The 14,304-nt window shown below is 41.5% G+C and overlaps 1 protein-coding gene across 3 annotated transcripts in view; it reads left to right on the top strand.

Moving 5' to 3' along the window:
- Nucleotides 1–14,304, top strand: part of AFAP1 (actin filament associated protein 1) — a 188,569-nt gene that overhangs the window by 82,521 nt on the left and 91,744 nt on the right. For all 3 annotated transcript variants that reach the window (XM_075066611.1, XM_075066613.1, XM_075066612.1), the window contains exon 3: nt 4,100–4,206. In XM_075066611.1, coding sequence (XP_074922712.1) covers nt 4,100–4,206 — 107 coding nt within the window. The remainder of the gene's footprint in view (nt 1–4,099; nt 4,207–14,304) is intronic.

Raw genomic sequence — 14,304 nt, 5'->3', positions numbered from 1 at the left:
CAAAATAAAAATACTTGTGTCCGAGACCAATACAGGTTCCAGTAAGTTTTTGATTGAGTGAGGAAAATAAAACATGACAAGTTGAAAGTTCAAAACCAAGTGGCCGTTTATTGATGGGGGATAAGTTGCAACTTAGGCTGGGGAGGAGCGCTTTTACTAACTAACAATACTATTAGAACAAAAAAGCAGCAGAGACTCCTGTGGCACCTTATAGACTAACAGACGTTTTGGAACATGAGCTTTCGTGACATGCATCTGACGAAGTGGGTATTCACCCACGAAAGCTCATGCTCCAAAACGTCTGTTAGTCTATAAGGTGCCACAGGAGTCTCTGCTGCTTTTACAGATCCAACATAACACGGCTTAACCCTCTGATATTGAGAACAAGAATATTTACACAACTTGAAACAATCTATTTACAACTAACAACAGGAAACCAAATGATCTATGATTAACTGCTCATCAGAAATTAGAGCAGATACACCAAACTGAGTAAACTATATACATTAACCAAATATTGTAAAGTACAACAATTAACCACATTAGCAATTAATACAACAACTTAACTGTCATATACTATATACACCGCTTGGTACCAGGTAACAACAATATATACAGTTTTGTATCAAATAAGGGAGGGAAAAAGAGAAGAGGCTAAGCAAACAAAATATTACAGAAATTAGAATACAAATACTGCACTCCAGGCGCAGCTGACCAGCAGTATAGACACCGAGAGCATAACGAATTGATGGGAGTTAATCCCACCCGACCCGAGCCAGCTAAATCCGCAGGAGACCTTCTAGCTGGAAGGAGGATCCAGGTCTTCCAGCTAACATGCGGATACTCCTGCAGATCTTGGCGTGAGACATGGTTTTATTTGAAAGCTCTCTTACTTGTGTCAGCATCTGATTGGTCCCTAGCTCCTTCGCCTTCCAGGTTCCGAGTTGGAGCCCTCCACATAAACAGGATCTGCACATGGCACACTGCCCTTATGCACACGGCGCGCTGGTATTTTTGCACAAGGCACTAGCCTGACCCCTAGGTGACCAGACAGAAAGAGCGGGGAAATGCACACAGCACTATAATGTTGCATACCGCACTAGCCTGACCCTTAGGTGATCAGGGAAAAAGAGCAGGAAAATGCACACGGCACTATAATGTTGCACACCGCACTATGGTGTTGCACACAGTACCAATGTGACCTTTTGACCGACAATTGGCCATACAGACGCCATGTTTAAGCATAGACTTAGGGTTGCGACAATTTGGAGAGTCATTTTTTCTGTGAGAATAACATATATTATAAATAGTAAGTGAAACAATGAATTCACATCATTCTGGCTCTCTTGGGTAATGTTTATCACTAATTTGGCTCCTGAGGTCTGAGTAACCACTGAAGTCTGAGTATCACTGGTCTAATGATAAGGGTTACAAGCAGATATCACCTTTTGGCCTTCATTTATATGTATTTTCCTCCTGCTTCTTGAAATTCCCTTTCAGGTTTCAGGTTTGAACAAACTAAAACTCTAAACTAAATCTCGGTGAAGCCCATTTTGCTTCACCTTGTTTTGTGGAAAAAGCAGGGGTTGTCCTCCAGAAATCAAGTTTATTCTGTTGCTAGAGCCTGCAATGAATTTATAATTGTGTGATTGACAGCATAGTCTGTTTCTGTAGAAATGGCTGATGTCACAAACCTCATTCTGACATCACTGCATAAGGAAATGCAAGATGGACTATTGAGGCAAGTCCTTATTTAACACATACAGCTTTGGCTGTTAGCAAACGAAGTAATAAGAATGTGAGAAAAAATGTATTTATTTATTCAGCAGAATTAATTTTGACTTTTTGTCCCAGAAAACTCTAATTATCAATCAAAGACAGCAAAAGAAAGCAAAAAAAAAGCAAATAGGTAAAATTCTAAAGATGGGTTTGTCTGACATGAAGAGGCACACTGAAAATTATGACCTTTTAAAAACAAATTAAATGTTTTTTAAGAAATATCTCTAAACTTGATTTTCAGGAAGAAGGAATTATGTCTGGCCCTGAGTCATAGTCTGTTTTATCAGCATTGTTTTTTCCATCGATTACTTCACACCTGCTAGGACTATTGTGTTATGACAAGAAGCATTTCATCATTAATTACAACTTTTGGGAGTTGTATGGCTTCAGACAAAGATGTTCAAATATGCATGTAAAAGCTAAACAAAACACTAAGAGCTAAATTCAGCCCTGGGGTAAGCAGGATGCAGCTCCATTGATTGAATTTATGCCAGAATGTTGAAGAAATGAACTCCTAGTCTCCCAAAGTGATTTTTTTGATAAACTATTCTACACTCCTATTAAGAGAGTGTGACTGGGATTCAAATTAGTTTACTGAATTGTTCTTCTTACTTGATGACTGACAGGCAGGAGTGGCTGGTAGGAGGACACAACTTTTACCCTTAACCTCCCTTCCACTTCTAAGTTCTCTTCTCTGTTTTTTCCAGAGGCAGTTGCACTAATGAAACTCTGTTGTTGTTAGACCTTTTGGAAACCATTGTTCCTCATAACAAAAATTGCGAGTTTATGCAAAAGAAGAAAATAGTTGGAGGACAGAACTTTTGTGTAACTCTGTTCAAATAGTTAATTTTGTTGACACTTTCTAGCCTAGTAAATGATTGTTGAGGGCACCCTCTTCTCCACTGGCACATAGAATCATAGAATATCAGGGTTGGAAGGGGCCTCTGGAGCTCATCTAGTCCAACCCCCTGCTGAAAGCAAGACCAGTCCCCAACTAAATCATCCCAGCCAGGGCTTTGTCAGGCCTGACCTTAAAAACCTCTAAGGAAGGAGATTCCGCCACCTCCCTAGGTAACGCATTCCAGTGCTTCACCACCCTCCTAGTGAAAAAGTTTTTCCTAATATCCAAACTAAACCTCCTCCACTGCAATTTGAGACCATTTCTTCTTGTTCTGTCATCTGGTACCATTGAGAACAGTCTAGACCCATCCTCTTTGGAACCCCCCCTACAGGTAGTTGAAGGCTGCTATCAAATCCCCCCTCACTCTTCTCTTCTGCAGACTAAACAATCCCAGTTCCCTCAGCCTCTCCTCATAAGTCATGTGCTCCAGCCCCTAATCATTTTTGTTCACATCCACATTTTCTATATATTCCTCTTGCAAACAGCAGGGACCCTTTAGCTATTAGGTGTCTAGTAAATTGTTCAAACTCTGGCTATTTAGATCAGTGGCTCTCAACCTTTCCAGACTACTGTACCCTTTTCAGGATTTGTCTTGAATACCCCCAAGTTTCACCGCACTTAAAAACTACTTGCTTACAAAATCAGACATAAAAATACAGAAGTGTCACAGCACACTACTACTGAAAAATTGTTTACTTTCTCATTTTTACCAAATGGTTATAAAATAAATTGATTGGAATATAAATGTTGTACTTACATTTCACTTTGTAATATATAGAGCAGTGTAAACAAGTCATATGAAATTTTAGTTTGTACTGACTTTGTTAGTGTTTTTATGTAGCACGTTGTAAAGCTAGGCAAATATCTAGATTAGCTGATGTACCCCTGGTTGAGAACCACTGATTTAGGTCCCTTAAATTCTGATTTTTTTCACACTAATCTAGAACTATTTCCCAAATAGTTTTCTGTATCTTGTATTCAGCAGGCTAGACTGGCTTTCTCAGATACAGTTAGGTGGGTGAGTGTGAGTTTGTTTTGTTTAATTAGAAGCTTAAATTATACCATTGATTCTATTAAGTTGTGTTTTAAGTCACTAAGACATTCATCTGTGTGGCTTTGGAAATCACTTATGATCTGGGGAATGGGTATGAAGCCAAGAGGGAACATTTTGCCCTAGACGTCCACGTTCTGGGAGCTTGTGTTGGTCTCTACTCTGCCATTTATGAAGGTGGATGAATGCAACCTTTGTTTGGCAAATTTTTGGATGCTAAAAACAAACATGCAGATAAAAATGTTTCAGAAGTTCTTTGAAATGGAGAACTAACAGATTGTGTGAATAGTAAATAGATATAGTGGAGCAGTGTCCCAGCTTAATACTTTGGTTTACTGTCTTATATGTCATGCATTTTTTTCCTGCAGGTTTTGAAATAAAAGAACATGTACAGAAACAAGAAGTTTCCAATAGTTTGCCTAGTTTGCCTGCCCCACCTCAGATGCCTCTACCAGAGATACCTCAGCAATGGCTGGTATGTGTTAATTTAACTGTACATTCAGCCCTTAGAAAATATTTACTTACTATTGTTGTGATAACCATTAACACAAATAATTAAAAGAAAGCTACTCTTGTTTTCCTCGGGATAGCTCAACGTGACGATACTTTTCTTTCTGCAATATATAATTAACAAAATACAGGCCCAGAGTCTGAAAAATCAAACTGGCTTGCTGGGGAAGAAAGGACTTTAATGCTGTCCAATGTAATTAACTGTCTAGAGCAGAAAATTCTCTGAAAGAGTAAAATTTTAAGTTTCCAGCTATGTTTATAGAAAATATGAGAGCTGGACTGTGATCTGCATTGAAAATTGTCCAGCTTGAAGCAGCTGTTTTGCTGAAAAGTGACCTAATTATAAACAAATTTTAGTCATTCTTTATTATTGACTTGACAATAGCTTAGAAGAAAATAATGGAAGTAGGTTCCTAGCAGTGAATCTTACAAGAATTGCTTTTGACTGTTTTGACAACAACTTTAGTCCTGATATTAGCAAGGATTAATTATTGATAAATTGTACTGCTTCTTACTTATTCCTGATCAGCTTCCTACAGAAGGGTATTAGATGAGTCCACACTAAGGAGATGTAGTTTTATAAAAGTATCTATGTTTAGCTTGCAATGCAGAATTCAGTATTCCCAAGATATGAGAGATGGACTGGATGACCCTAGCATGTTTTTTTAATCTTTTTAAATTACCAGATTGATGTTTTTGTTTACAGTTACATCCAGTGATGTAATGCATCAGACCAATGTGCCATTATTCTCCATTATTCATCTTGAGACAGCGGACAGTATTAAATGCTTCAGAGGAAGGTGCAAGAATCCCCGTAGTGGGCAGTTTTGGAATAACCTGATCATAGGAATAGTTCCTTCCTAACCACTGTTGGTGTTTTGGCTTATGTCTTGAAACAAAATTTAAAAAAATCCTATCTAATATTCATAAACCAGGAATATTTATGCTTGTGATATCCATATAACTAATTCATATATAAAATCTGACAATACTGAGCAAAAATGTGTGCTTAGATTCTTTGCAGATAACTATATAGAATTATTATGCAATAGATCTGAGTGAATGCCAAAGTGCACGTTAATATACATTGGAATCTGGAGAATCTACTCCATGGTTATAGTGTTTGATAATAAAACATACAAGAAGTGCATAACATAAAATCCAGTGGAAATTATTGAGATATAAGAAAATCGCAAAAAAAAAATATGCACATGCCTGCAAATTTTTGAAGATTTAGCCTTCACAAGCTAATTCCATTAAATGAAGCCAACTTACCATATATACTCGTTCATAAGCCAAATATTTTTGATAAAAAAATGACGCATCAAAGAGCGGGGGTCAGCTTATAAATGGGTCTACACCAAAATTTGATGATCTTAAACTCTATGGAATCATTGAATTGAATATCTAATACAGGGATCGGCAACTTGTGGCACGCGGCCTACCAAGGTAAGCACCCTGGCGGGCTGGGCCAGTTTGTTTACCTGCCACGTCTGCAGGTTCAGCTGATCGTGGCTGCCACTGGCCACGGTTTACTGCTCCAGGCCAATGGGGGCAGCAGGAAGCGGCGGCCAGCACATCCCTTGGCCTGTGCCACTTCCCACAGCTCCCGTTGGCTGGGAAAAGTGAATTGCAGCCACAGGGAGCTGAGGGGCTCCATGCCTGCAGACGATCCAAGTAAACAAAACATCCCAACCCGCCAGTGGCTTACCCTGACAGGCCAGGAGCCAAAGTTTTCCAACCCCTGAAATACAGGGTCGGCTTATGAAAGGACACAGTTTTTGCTATTTTTACCTATCCATTTTGAGGGGTTGGCTTATAAACGAACGGGCTAATGAACGAATATATATGGGAATTCTTTATTTTCTAGTATTTGTGTAGGCTCCATTCAGTAAATTGACTGCAGAAACTGCCACCAAACTAAGTTTTTCTGTTGGTTCAAAAGAAATTTGCCTGATTCTCGTCTCCCTTACACCAATGTATAAATATAGTTAAAACTAAGAAAGCTGTATGGGGGTGAACTATAAATAGGGTCCAATATGTCAACAGTTTCTGCAGCACTTAAATTCTTTTGAATTCTGAAGTAACGAAATTATTGCTGGAAGATATTGTGAAAACTGACTTTGAAATTGAGCCAGTTAGAGCCAGTGGGCCTATCACTGAAAGTTCTAAACAGAACTGATTCCCATTGCAACGAGAAAGGGATGCTTGTAAGTGCCCAGTCAGTCTGTGGAATCGGAGGTCTTCAATTAAGGATTGAGGAATATTGCAAAATTATAGTGTTTTGTATGCCTGACCTTTCTTAACTTAGCTCTTCCACTACTGATCCAACCACCAGAGTACTTCCTAACGTGCTTGGCTGCGGGGAGGAGGGAAAGAGTGGCGGTGGGACAGACCACCTCCAGTGCTGTCCCATAAACCCACGGCATCCTAACTGAAGCTCCCATGTTTCAAACAGATCAAAGTGATTTGACGAAAGAAGGTAGAAGATAGAGCTTTGCAAACACATTGTGCATGGCAAACAACTTTGGCTGTTTATTTTTTCACACAAACATTTCCCCGTTACACTGTTATTTTACTGTATGTTTTTATTACTTTGCTTTCTTCCACCCCTTTAGCATGGTAAAGAGGAGCTTGAAGATTTCTTCCCCTCTCTGACCTATGAGTAGTCTTGCTCACCTCTCTCCTGAGTCCGGGGCAGTGCTGCCTGAGTTAGATTCTGCCTGCCCCTCTTGAGCTCTTTCACTAAGTGACTCAGAGCACTCTGTTTTTTTCTAGAGTGATGGTGATGAATTCTCCCAGCTCCTCTTCTCAGTTCTTTTGACTGTTGCTGATGCTGGCAGAGGCCGATGCTCTTTGGTCCTTGAGACATAAGGTTAAGATCTGAGCCTGAGTCTCCAGAAGCACTTTTATACTAACCCACCAAAGGCTTGATGTAAAGCCCATTGAAGTCAATGGAAAGATTCCTATCGATTTCAGTGGGCTCTGGATCTCATCTTTAAATCGCTGAAACACATTGGCAGGTCCTCTAATAATGCAATGTGTTCACAACACCATCCAGCTCCTTCCTCACCTGTGGGACTGTATTCAGGGCAGCTAGCCTGAGCGGCCGCCCACTCTGCACTGCTATTTTTAGGGGATAGCTTGAGCAGAGCTAGCGCAGGTACATTTACGCGAGCTGGGAATCATGCCTCTCAGCTCAAATGTAGACATACCCTCAGCTTTGTCAGCACAACATCTCCCTTTTTTTAACCTGTCTGTTTGGCTCCATTGGCGCTAGTGACCATTTTTGTGGACCAGCAAGGCAGAAGCTGAGCTGAAGAATAACTTTACAAGGGGGTAGCATAATTTCTTCCATGATTTTCTGTCTGAAATGGAAATCCGACAGTGTCTGCACCTGCATCTTCCAGGGTTTTTTTGCACATAGTTGCTGTTCTTAGTTAGTTAGTTCATTCATTCTGGGGTTTAGGGGGTTTCTCCCAGGCACTGTTTGGTGCATCTATTTTATGCCCAAGATCCCCATCTTTCAACCCCATGTGGCCAGTGCCCAGGTTTTCCTGTTTAGTGACCCCCACATCTCTTGTCTCTATTGCCTTGGGGAGTTGCATAGCCCATCTAAATGTGAGATTTATAATTCGTTCCCTACTTGTACATGACAGTCTCACAAGTTTTGCTCTAGGAATCATCTGATGGAGCTCTCTGTGTGACCACAGGCCAGTGCAAGGTACTCTGACCCCCATCTATACTGGCGAGATCCGCCTGTTAGTGTCCTTTCAGATTTGGTGCTTCATGGTCCTGGATCATTGGAGCCTAAGGCTAAAGACTCAGATGGACATGGGCGTGATGAGAGTAAGAGAAAACACCCTCAAAAAAGCTGGGAGGTCCTCAGCTAAATACTTTAAGAAGAGGTTAGCCTCTGTCACTGCCTCTTGGGGTGTTCTTTCGAGGGTCTCAACTTTTCCTGACTGCCCCTCCTTAGTTTGCACTCAGTCAGATCAGTTCTTGGACCCTCACCTTCAGTTAAGCCTGTCAGCCCTTCTCTTTTTGGGCTTGTAGTCTCTTTCAGTCTCTTGGCTGTGTTTGCAAAGTCAGCCTGGTGCAGGACTGTCGCCACCTTGCTATCCCAGGCCTTTCTGCCTCCCATTTCCTTCTCTGCACTCTCCCTTTTATAGCGGGCCTTGTTTCCACTATTGCCTGCCTCCATGCTTACCTGGCAAGCCACATGCCAAAGGCTGCCGACCCTAGCTCTAGGAGATGGGAGCATTCACCTCCTAGGAAGAACTTTAAGGCCCTCAGGAACCTTTATGAGAAGGAAGAACAAATTGCCCAATCCACCAGTAGTTCTTCCCTCCTCATTCCCTGATGAGGCAGTGGAGCTGGCTTCACCATCACTGCCGGATGATTTTAAACAATTTCAGGAACTTCTCAGAAAGGCAGGGTCTTTAGAGATTCGTCCGGAGGAAATTCAGGACCCTACTCACAAGCTTCTGGCCATTCTCTAGACTACAGGCCCTACCAGAGTAGCACTTCCCATCAACAGGGCATTCTGGAACTGGTGAAGACTGGCACATCCCAGCCACCTGCAACCCACCTTCCAAAAGAGAAAGTTTACTATATTCCAGCTCAAGGGATGGAATATCTCTTTTCCCAGCCAGTACTGAATGGTGCAGGCCATTACTGAGTGCAGCAGGCTACCCTCTCTGATAAGGACTCTAAAAATCTGCACCTTTGCTGGGGGGAAAGAGTTCCTCTTGTGTCAATATACAATCCAAGATAGCAAATTACCAGGCTTGATTTCAAAATATGATTTTATTAATTTCTCCAAACTTTCTGAGTTAGTTAACAAGCTTCCTGAGGAGCTAAGACCTCAGTTCCAAACTCTCCTGGATAAGTCTGCTCAATGGTCTGTGAGGGGATGTTGGATGGGATGGGAACTGAGTTACTGCAGAGAATTCTTTCTTGGGTGCTGGCTGGTGAGTCTTGCCCACATGCTCAGGGTTTAGCTGATCGCCATATTTGGGGTCGGGAAGGAATTTTCCTCCAGGGCGGATTGGCAGAGGCCCTGGAGGTTTTTCGCCTTCCTCTGCAGCGTGGGGCATGGGTCGCTTGCTGGTGGATTCTCTGCAGCTTGAGGTCTTCAAATCACAATTTTGAGGATTTCAATAACTCAGTCATGGGTTAGGGGTTCTTATAAATGTGTATGGGTAGGGTTTTGTGGCCTGCCTTGTGCAGGAGGTCAGACTAGATGATTATTGGTCCCTTCTGACCTATGAGTCTATGAGTCTATGAGTCATAGCCCGGTCATCTCTTTAAGCATTACTGGACAATGCAACTGACCCTGCCTCCCACTCCATTTATGAGGCAGGCTTCTTGGCGTCACTTCACAGGGTTTCCAAAGTAAGTCCAGGCCTCCCCTTCAAGGGAAAAGGTTCAATGAAAAAATGAACAAAGTGTTGCATACACTTAAGGATTCCCCAGCTATCCTCCATTCCATGGGATTTATGCCCTGGCCCCACAGAGGAAATGCTCTTAAGCACTTCCTAATAGGCAGAGTCCCACTTCTCAGCCCTTTTTTCATCAGTGGAGTTACCAACTACCACAAAATGCCATAACAAACAGAACACTCTGTCAATCAGACACCCCTACTCCTTTCAGTAAATGCCTGTTCTGCCTCCTCCCAATGTGTCAATGTATCTCTGTGGATAGATGGGTCCTGGAGATTAACTCCATGGGCTACACAACAGAATTCCTGTCAATCCCTTCTTCCAATCCCTCTTTCCAGTCCTTCTTCAGGGATCCCCTCTCATTGGACTTCCTTCTTTGCCTAGGAGCCATAGTGTCCTAGGGGAAGGGTTTCTATTTGAGATATTTTCTCATTTCCCAACAACAAGGCAGATGGATGCCCATTTTAGATCTCAGATAATTAAATATCTTCATACATTGTTCGAGATTCAGGATGTCAGCTCTGGTCTCAATAATCCCCTTCCTCAACAAAGATGATTGGTTTGAAGCTTTCAGTTTGAAAGATACCTCTTTTCATATAGACATCCACCTAGCCCACAGGGCATTTCTGTGCTTTACAGTGAGCCTAGAACATTCCCAATACAGAGTCCTTCCTTTCGGTTTACTCGATGGCCCCAGGAGTGTTCACAAAGGCGCTTGCCATGGTAGCAGAACACCTTCATCATCAAGGCTGGCTCTCTTACCTCAACGACCAGCTGCTTATAGGTCATTCATAGAATCATAGGGTTGGAAGGGTCCTCAGGAGGTCATCTAATCCAACCCCCTGCTCAAAGCAGGACCTAATCCCCAGTTAGGTCCTGGAAGTGCAGTCACTGGCACACTCCCTCCTAAGATTCCTACAATCCTTAGGACTTTGAGTAAACTTAGAAAAGTCCACTTTAATCCCAACACAGGTTATAGAATTTGGTGGAGCAAAGCTGGAGTGGACAACCACCAAAGCCAATTTACCTCAAGATAGGTTCCTTGCGATAAGAAACGTCATTGACCGACTCCAAATAAGCCCAGATGATAACCTGTTCCTGCCTAGTTCTTCTAGGCCTCATGGCTGCCTGCATACATGTAGAACCCTTCTCAAGGCTCCACCATAGTTGCCTTTAAGCATGGCTTCATACAGTCTATTGATAGCTTCTCGATGTTCAGACACCCTATAATCATGAGATTTCTGAAAGTCCTTATTCAGAACTTTCCCTTCTGTGTCAGCACCAACTCCTAGTTAGGATTTCAACTGGTGCTGTCGGCACTTACGAATTCGCCACTTGAGCCCTTGGCTTCCTGCCCACTTCTCCATCTAACTGTGAAATTGGCCTTCCTTAAAGCAGTCATTTCCACTTGGAGACAATGGGAATTTGCAGCTCTTGCGGCATATCTCATAAAGACAAAGTGACCCTAAAGTTATTTCCCAAGTTCATCACAAAGGTTCCTTCTGAATTCCACCTGAATCAGACTGTTCATGTGCTTGTGTTCCATCAGGAACCTCACACTTCCAGAGAGGACAGGAAGCTACATTCCCTGGGCATTCATGGAACTCCGACTTTCCACCTGTACAGGACTAAGCCCTTCAGACAATCCCCGAGAATGTTCATCTCATTCACTGACCAGATGAAAGGGAAGCTATTGAATTGCAAAGACTTTTGAAATGGATCTTGTATTCAACTTACGAACGGATGGAAGACTCTTCTCCTCAGCATGTAAGGATCCACTCTACTAGAGCACACACTATCTCAGTAGCTTGTCTCCAAAGTATACCTCTAGAGGAAATCTGTAGAGTGGTAACGTGAAGCTCATTGCACACCTTTACCAGACACTATGCCTTGATCCAGGCTTCTTTACTTGATGCATACTTCAGCACCACAGTGCTTCAGTCTGTGGTTCAGCATGGGTCCTTGCATCCCCTTCCTCATCAGTGACTATTGCTTGTGAGTCACCCATAGGGAATGACACTCAAAGAAGAAAGTACGGTTACTTACCTTACAGTAACTGGAGTTCATCAGGATGTCGTTCCTAAGGGTATTCACAACCTGCCATTCTTCCACTCTGCTTGAATCCTCCCTTTATTCAAGGTAGAGTAGGAACTGGATATCCGGTCGGTCTGCACTACCCCTTATGACCTCAGTACAGAGCTCGAGGAGGGACAGGATGCAGGCGTGGATTAACGGGCACTGCTAATAAAGAATTTCCAGTCTTGGGCGCATGGAGTGCAAGCATACCTATAGTGACCACACATCTTGAAGAACTCTAGTTATTAAAAGGTAAGTAACCTTCCTTTCTAGCCTGAGTACTTGAGTATGTCTTGGTGTACATTTTCCCTATTGTTAAATGTGTACTAGTTCTCTTGTAGAAGATGCTGTTGCTGTGACACTGCAAAAAATGGTTCTTGCCCACAGGTTTGGAGTAACAAAGGAGCTGATGCGCCATGTCCTGCTCAACTGCTGCTGGTTTATCACCTAGGATCCCATCATGGTGGCATCATCAAGCAGCTTTAAAAATACCCTTTCCAGTGAAGCAATGATATACTATCCTGTAGGTCCTGCAGTTCAGATATTCCTGAGGAAGACTAGCATAAATTACCCACAGCATGACGGGGAGAGAACACACATAACTTTCATTCATTAGGTTGTCATAGTTCATTTGACTGTCAGTGATTTCAGAGATAATGCTCTGTGCAGTCAAAAAAAAAAAAAAAAAGGCCAACAGCACACACAGTTATTTTGCATTATTTCCAAAGTAAAGTGCGTGCGTATTTTTGTTTTTCCTGGAACGCTGACAATCTAATAACTATTTAACCACAACAGGTGTCCAGCAATGTGCCAGACTCCCTATAGGCGTAAATCAAAAGAGTAGGTCAATTCTATGCCCTACACTTCCCCACATACATACATACTTACTTTGTAGGAGTGTTCCACATAAATGGGCTTCCTACTGGTGGGAATCAGTTTGACAGCCTCGTTTTATCTTGTTCTCTGTCAGGTATGCTCACTGACTTTTATTAGAAAGTGTCAAAAAGGACATGGTGCCTTTGGAGAAGAAAATCTGTAGTGAAATCAAAAGGATTTTTTAAAGTGAGATGTTGCAAATTACATGAATTACTCTGTAAACACAAAGTATGCCAACTCTCTGGGTTCTTTTTGAAACATGCTGACAGGATTATGATATAAGAAAAATACACTTCTTGAATACTAAAGAGGAAATTGTGTCTCTTTATTTTATCTCAAGACTTCTAGGGTTCAATATTACTCAATGCTTTCTGGTCTCCCTTATAAAAATAGAGTTCTATGACATTGTTACATATTTTTCCTTTCAGAAAAATGTTGGAAATTAGCTTTTTCGTGCCTTCTATTAAAAGGTCAAATTGTGTAAATTCAATAGAAATTCATTGATTAAAGCCATTTGAGTATGATTAAAAGCTGAATAGTGATATCAGTTTAAAAGGACCTTGAATAGCATCTTCCATGATTAACAATAATGCAAGATTTTTAGTACTCTAGATTCTGTTGGCAGCTTATTACTTTATAGCCAAGGACACACTGGTGGTTCATGAAGGAAAGAATAATTAAATTAATGGAAATAAATGGTAAAGGGGATATAATGCAACATAGATTTACAAAAGGTAGATCATGCCAGACTAACCTGATTTCCTTCTTTGAGAAAATAACTGATTTTTTAGAAAAGGGAAGTGCAGTAGATCTGATATATACTTTGACTTCATTATTAGGAAATGATTAGTTAAGTAGGGGAGATGGGGCTAATTACAAGAATTGTAAGATAAATAAAGAACTGGCTAAAAGGGAGAAAGGCAACGGGTTGTGCTGAAAGGTGGATTATCAGACTACAAGGAGGTTACTAGTGGAATTCCTCAAAGGTTGGTCTTCGGACCAATCTTATTCAATGTTTTTGTTAATGGCTTTAACACAAAGAAACGTGCTAATGAAATTTGGTGATAATACAAAGTTGGGAGTTATCGTCAATGCAGAGGAGGGTCCAAATATTATACGTGTGTGACACTCAGAGAAAAATGTTAAACAGTTATTATTTACAAAGTGCAAACACTTTGCAGCCATGTAAATGATGTCCCTGCCCCAAACCGTTGACAATATAACTCAGACTTATAAATATGTAATAACAACAGCTAGCTGCTAAAATGCTGAGGCAGGTTGATTCTTGCAGCTATTGGTATTCTTGCAGCTAATCTTGAGTATCCCATTGCAGTAAAGACTCTGGAATGAACCAAACCTGTGTACGTTCCAGTGACTGGAGGACAGCCTTCCTCAATTGAAGATGATTGGCCCGTTCTTTGAAAATTTCCCCCCTTCTAGCCATGGTTGCCTTTGTCTTTGTTAAATGTGCATATGTAACTGGTTCTGTGTGTCTGGGTCCAGAGATCATCTGGGGAGGCGTTTGCTTAAGTAAATGAAGCTAAAAAATTAAAACTTTGGATGCCTTTCTGTCCTTTCTTCTGGCTATGTTGTCCTTCAGAATTCTGTTTCCTTTGTCATTCCGATGTTTTCCCTGATACTCGAATTGGTCTTGGGTATTATTATTG

This window comes from Chelonoidis abingdonii, chromosome 5 (genome assembly GCF_003597395.2).
Source record: "Chelonoidis abingdonii isolate Lonesome George chromosome 5, CheloAbing_2.0, whole genome shotgun sequence".
Lineage (NCBI taxonomy): Eukaryota > Metazoa > Chordata > Testudines > Testudinidae > Chelonoidis > Chelonoidis abingdonii.
Note: the sequence above shows the minus strand (reverse complement) of the source record. Positions and strands in the feature narration are given on the sequence as shown.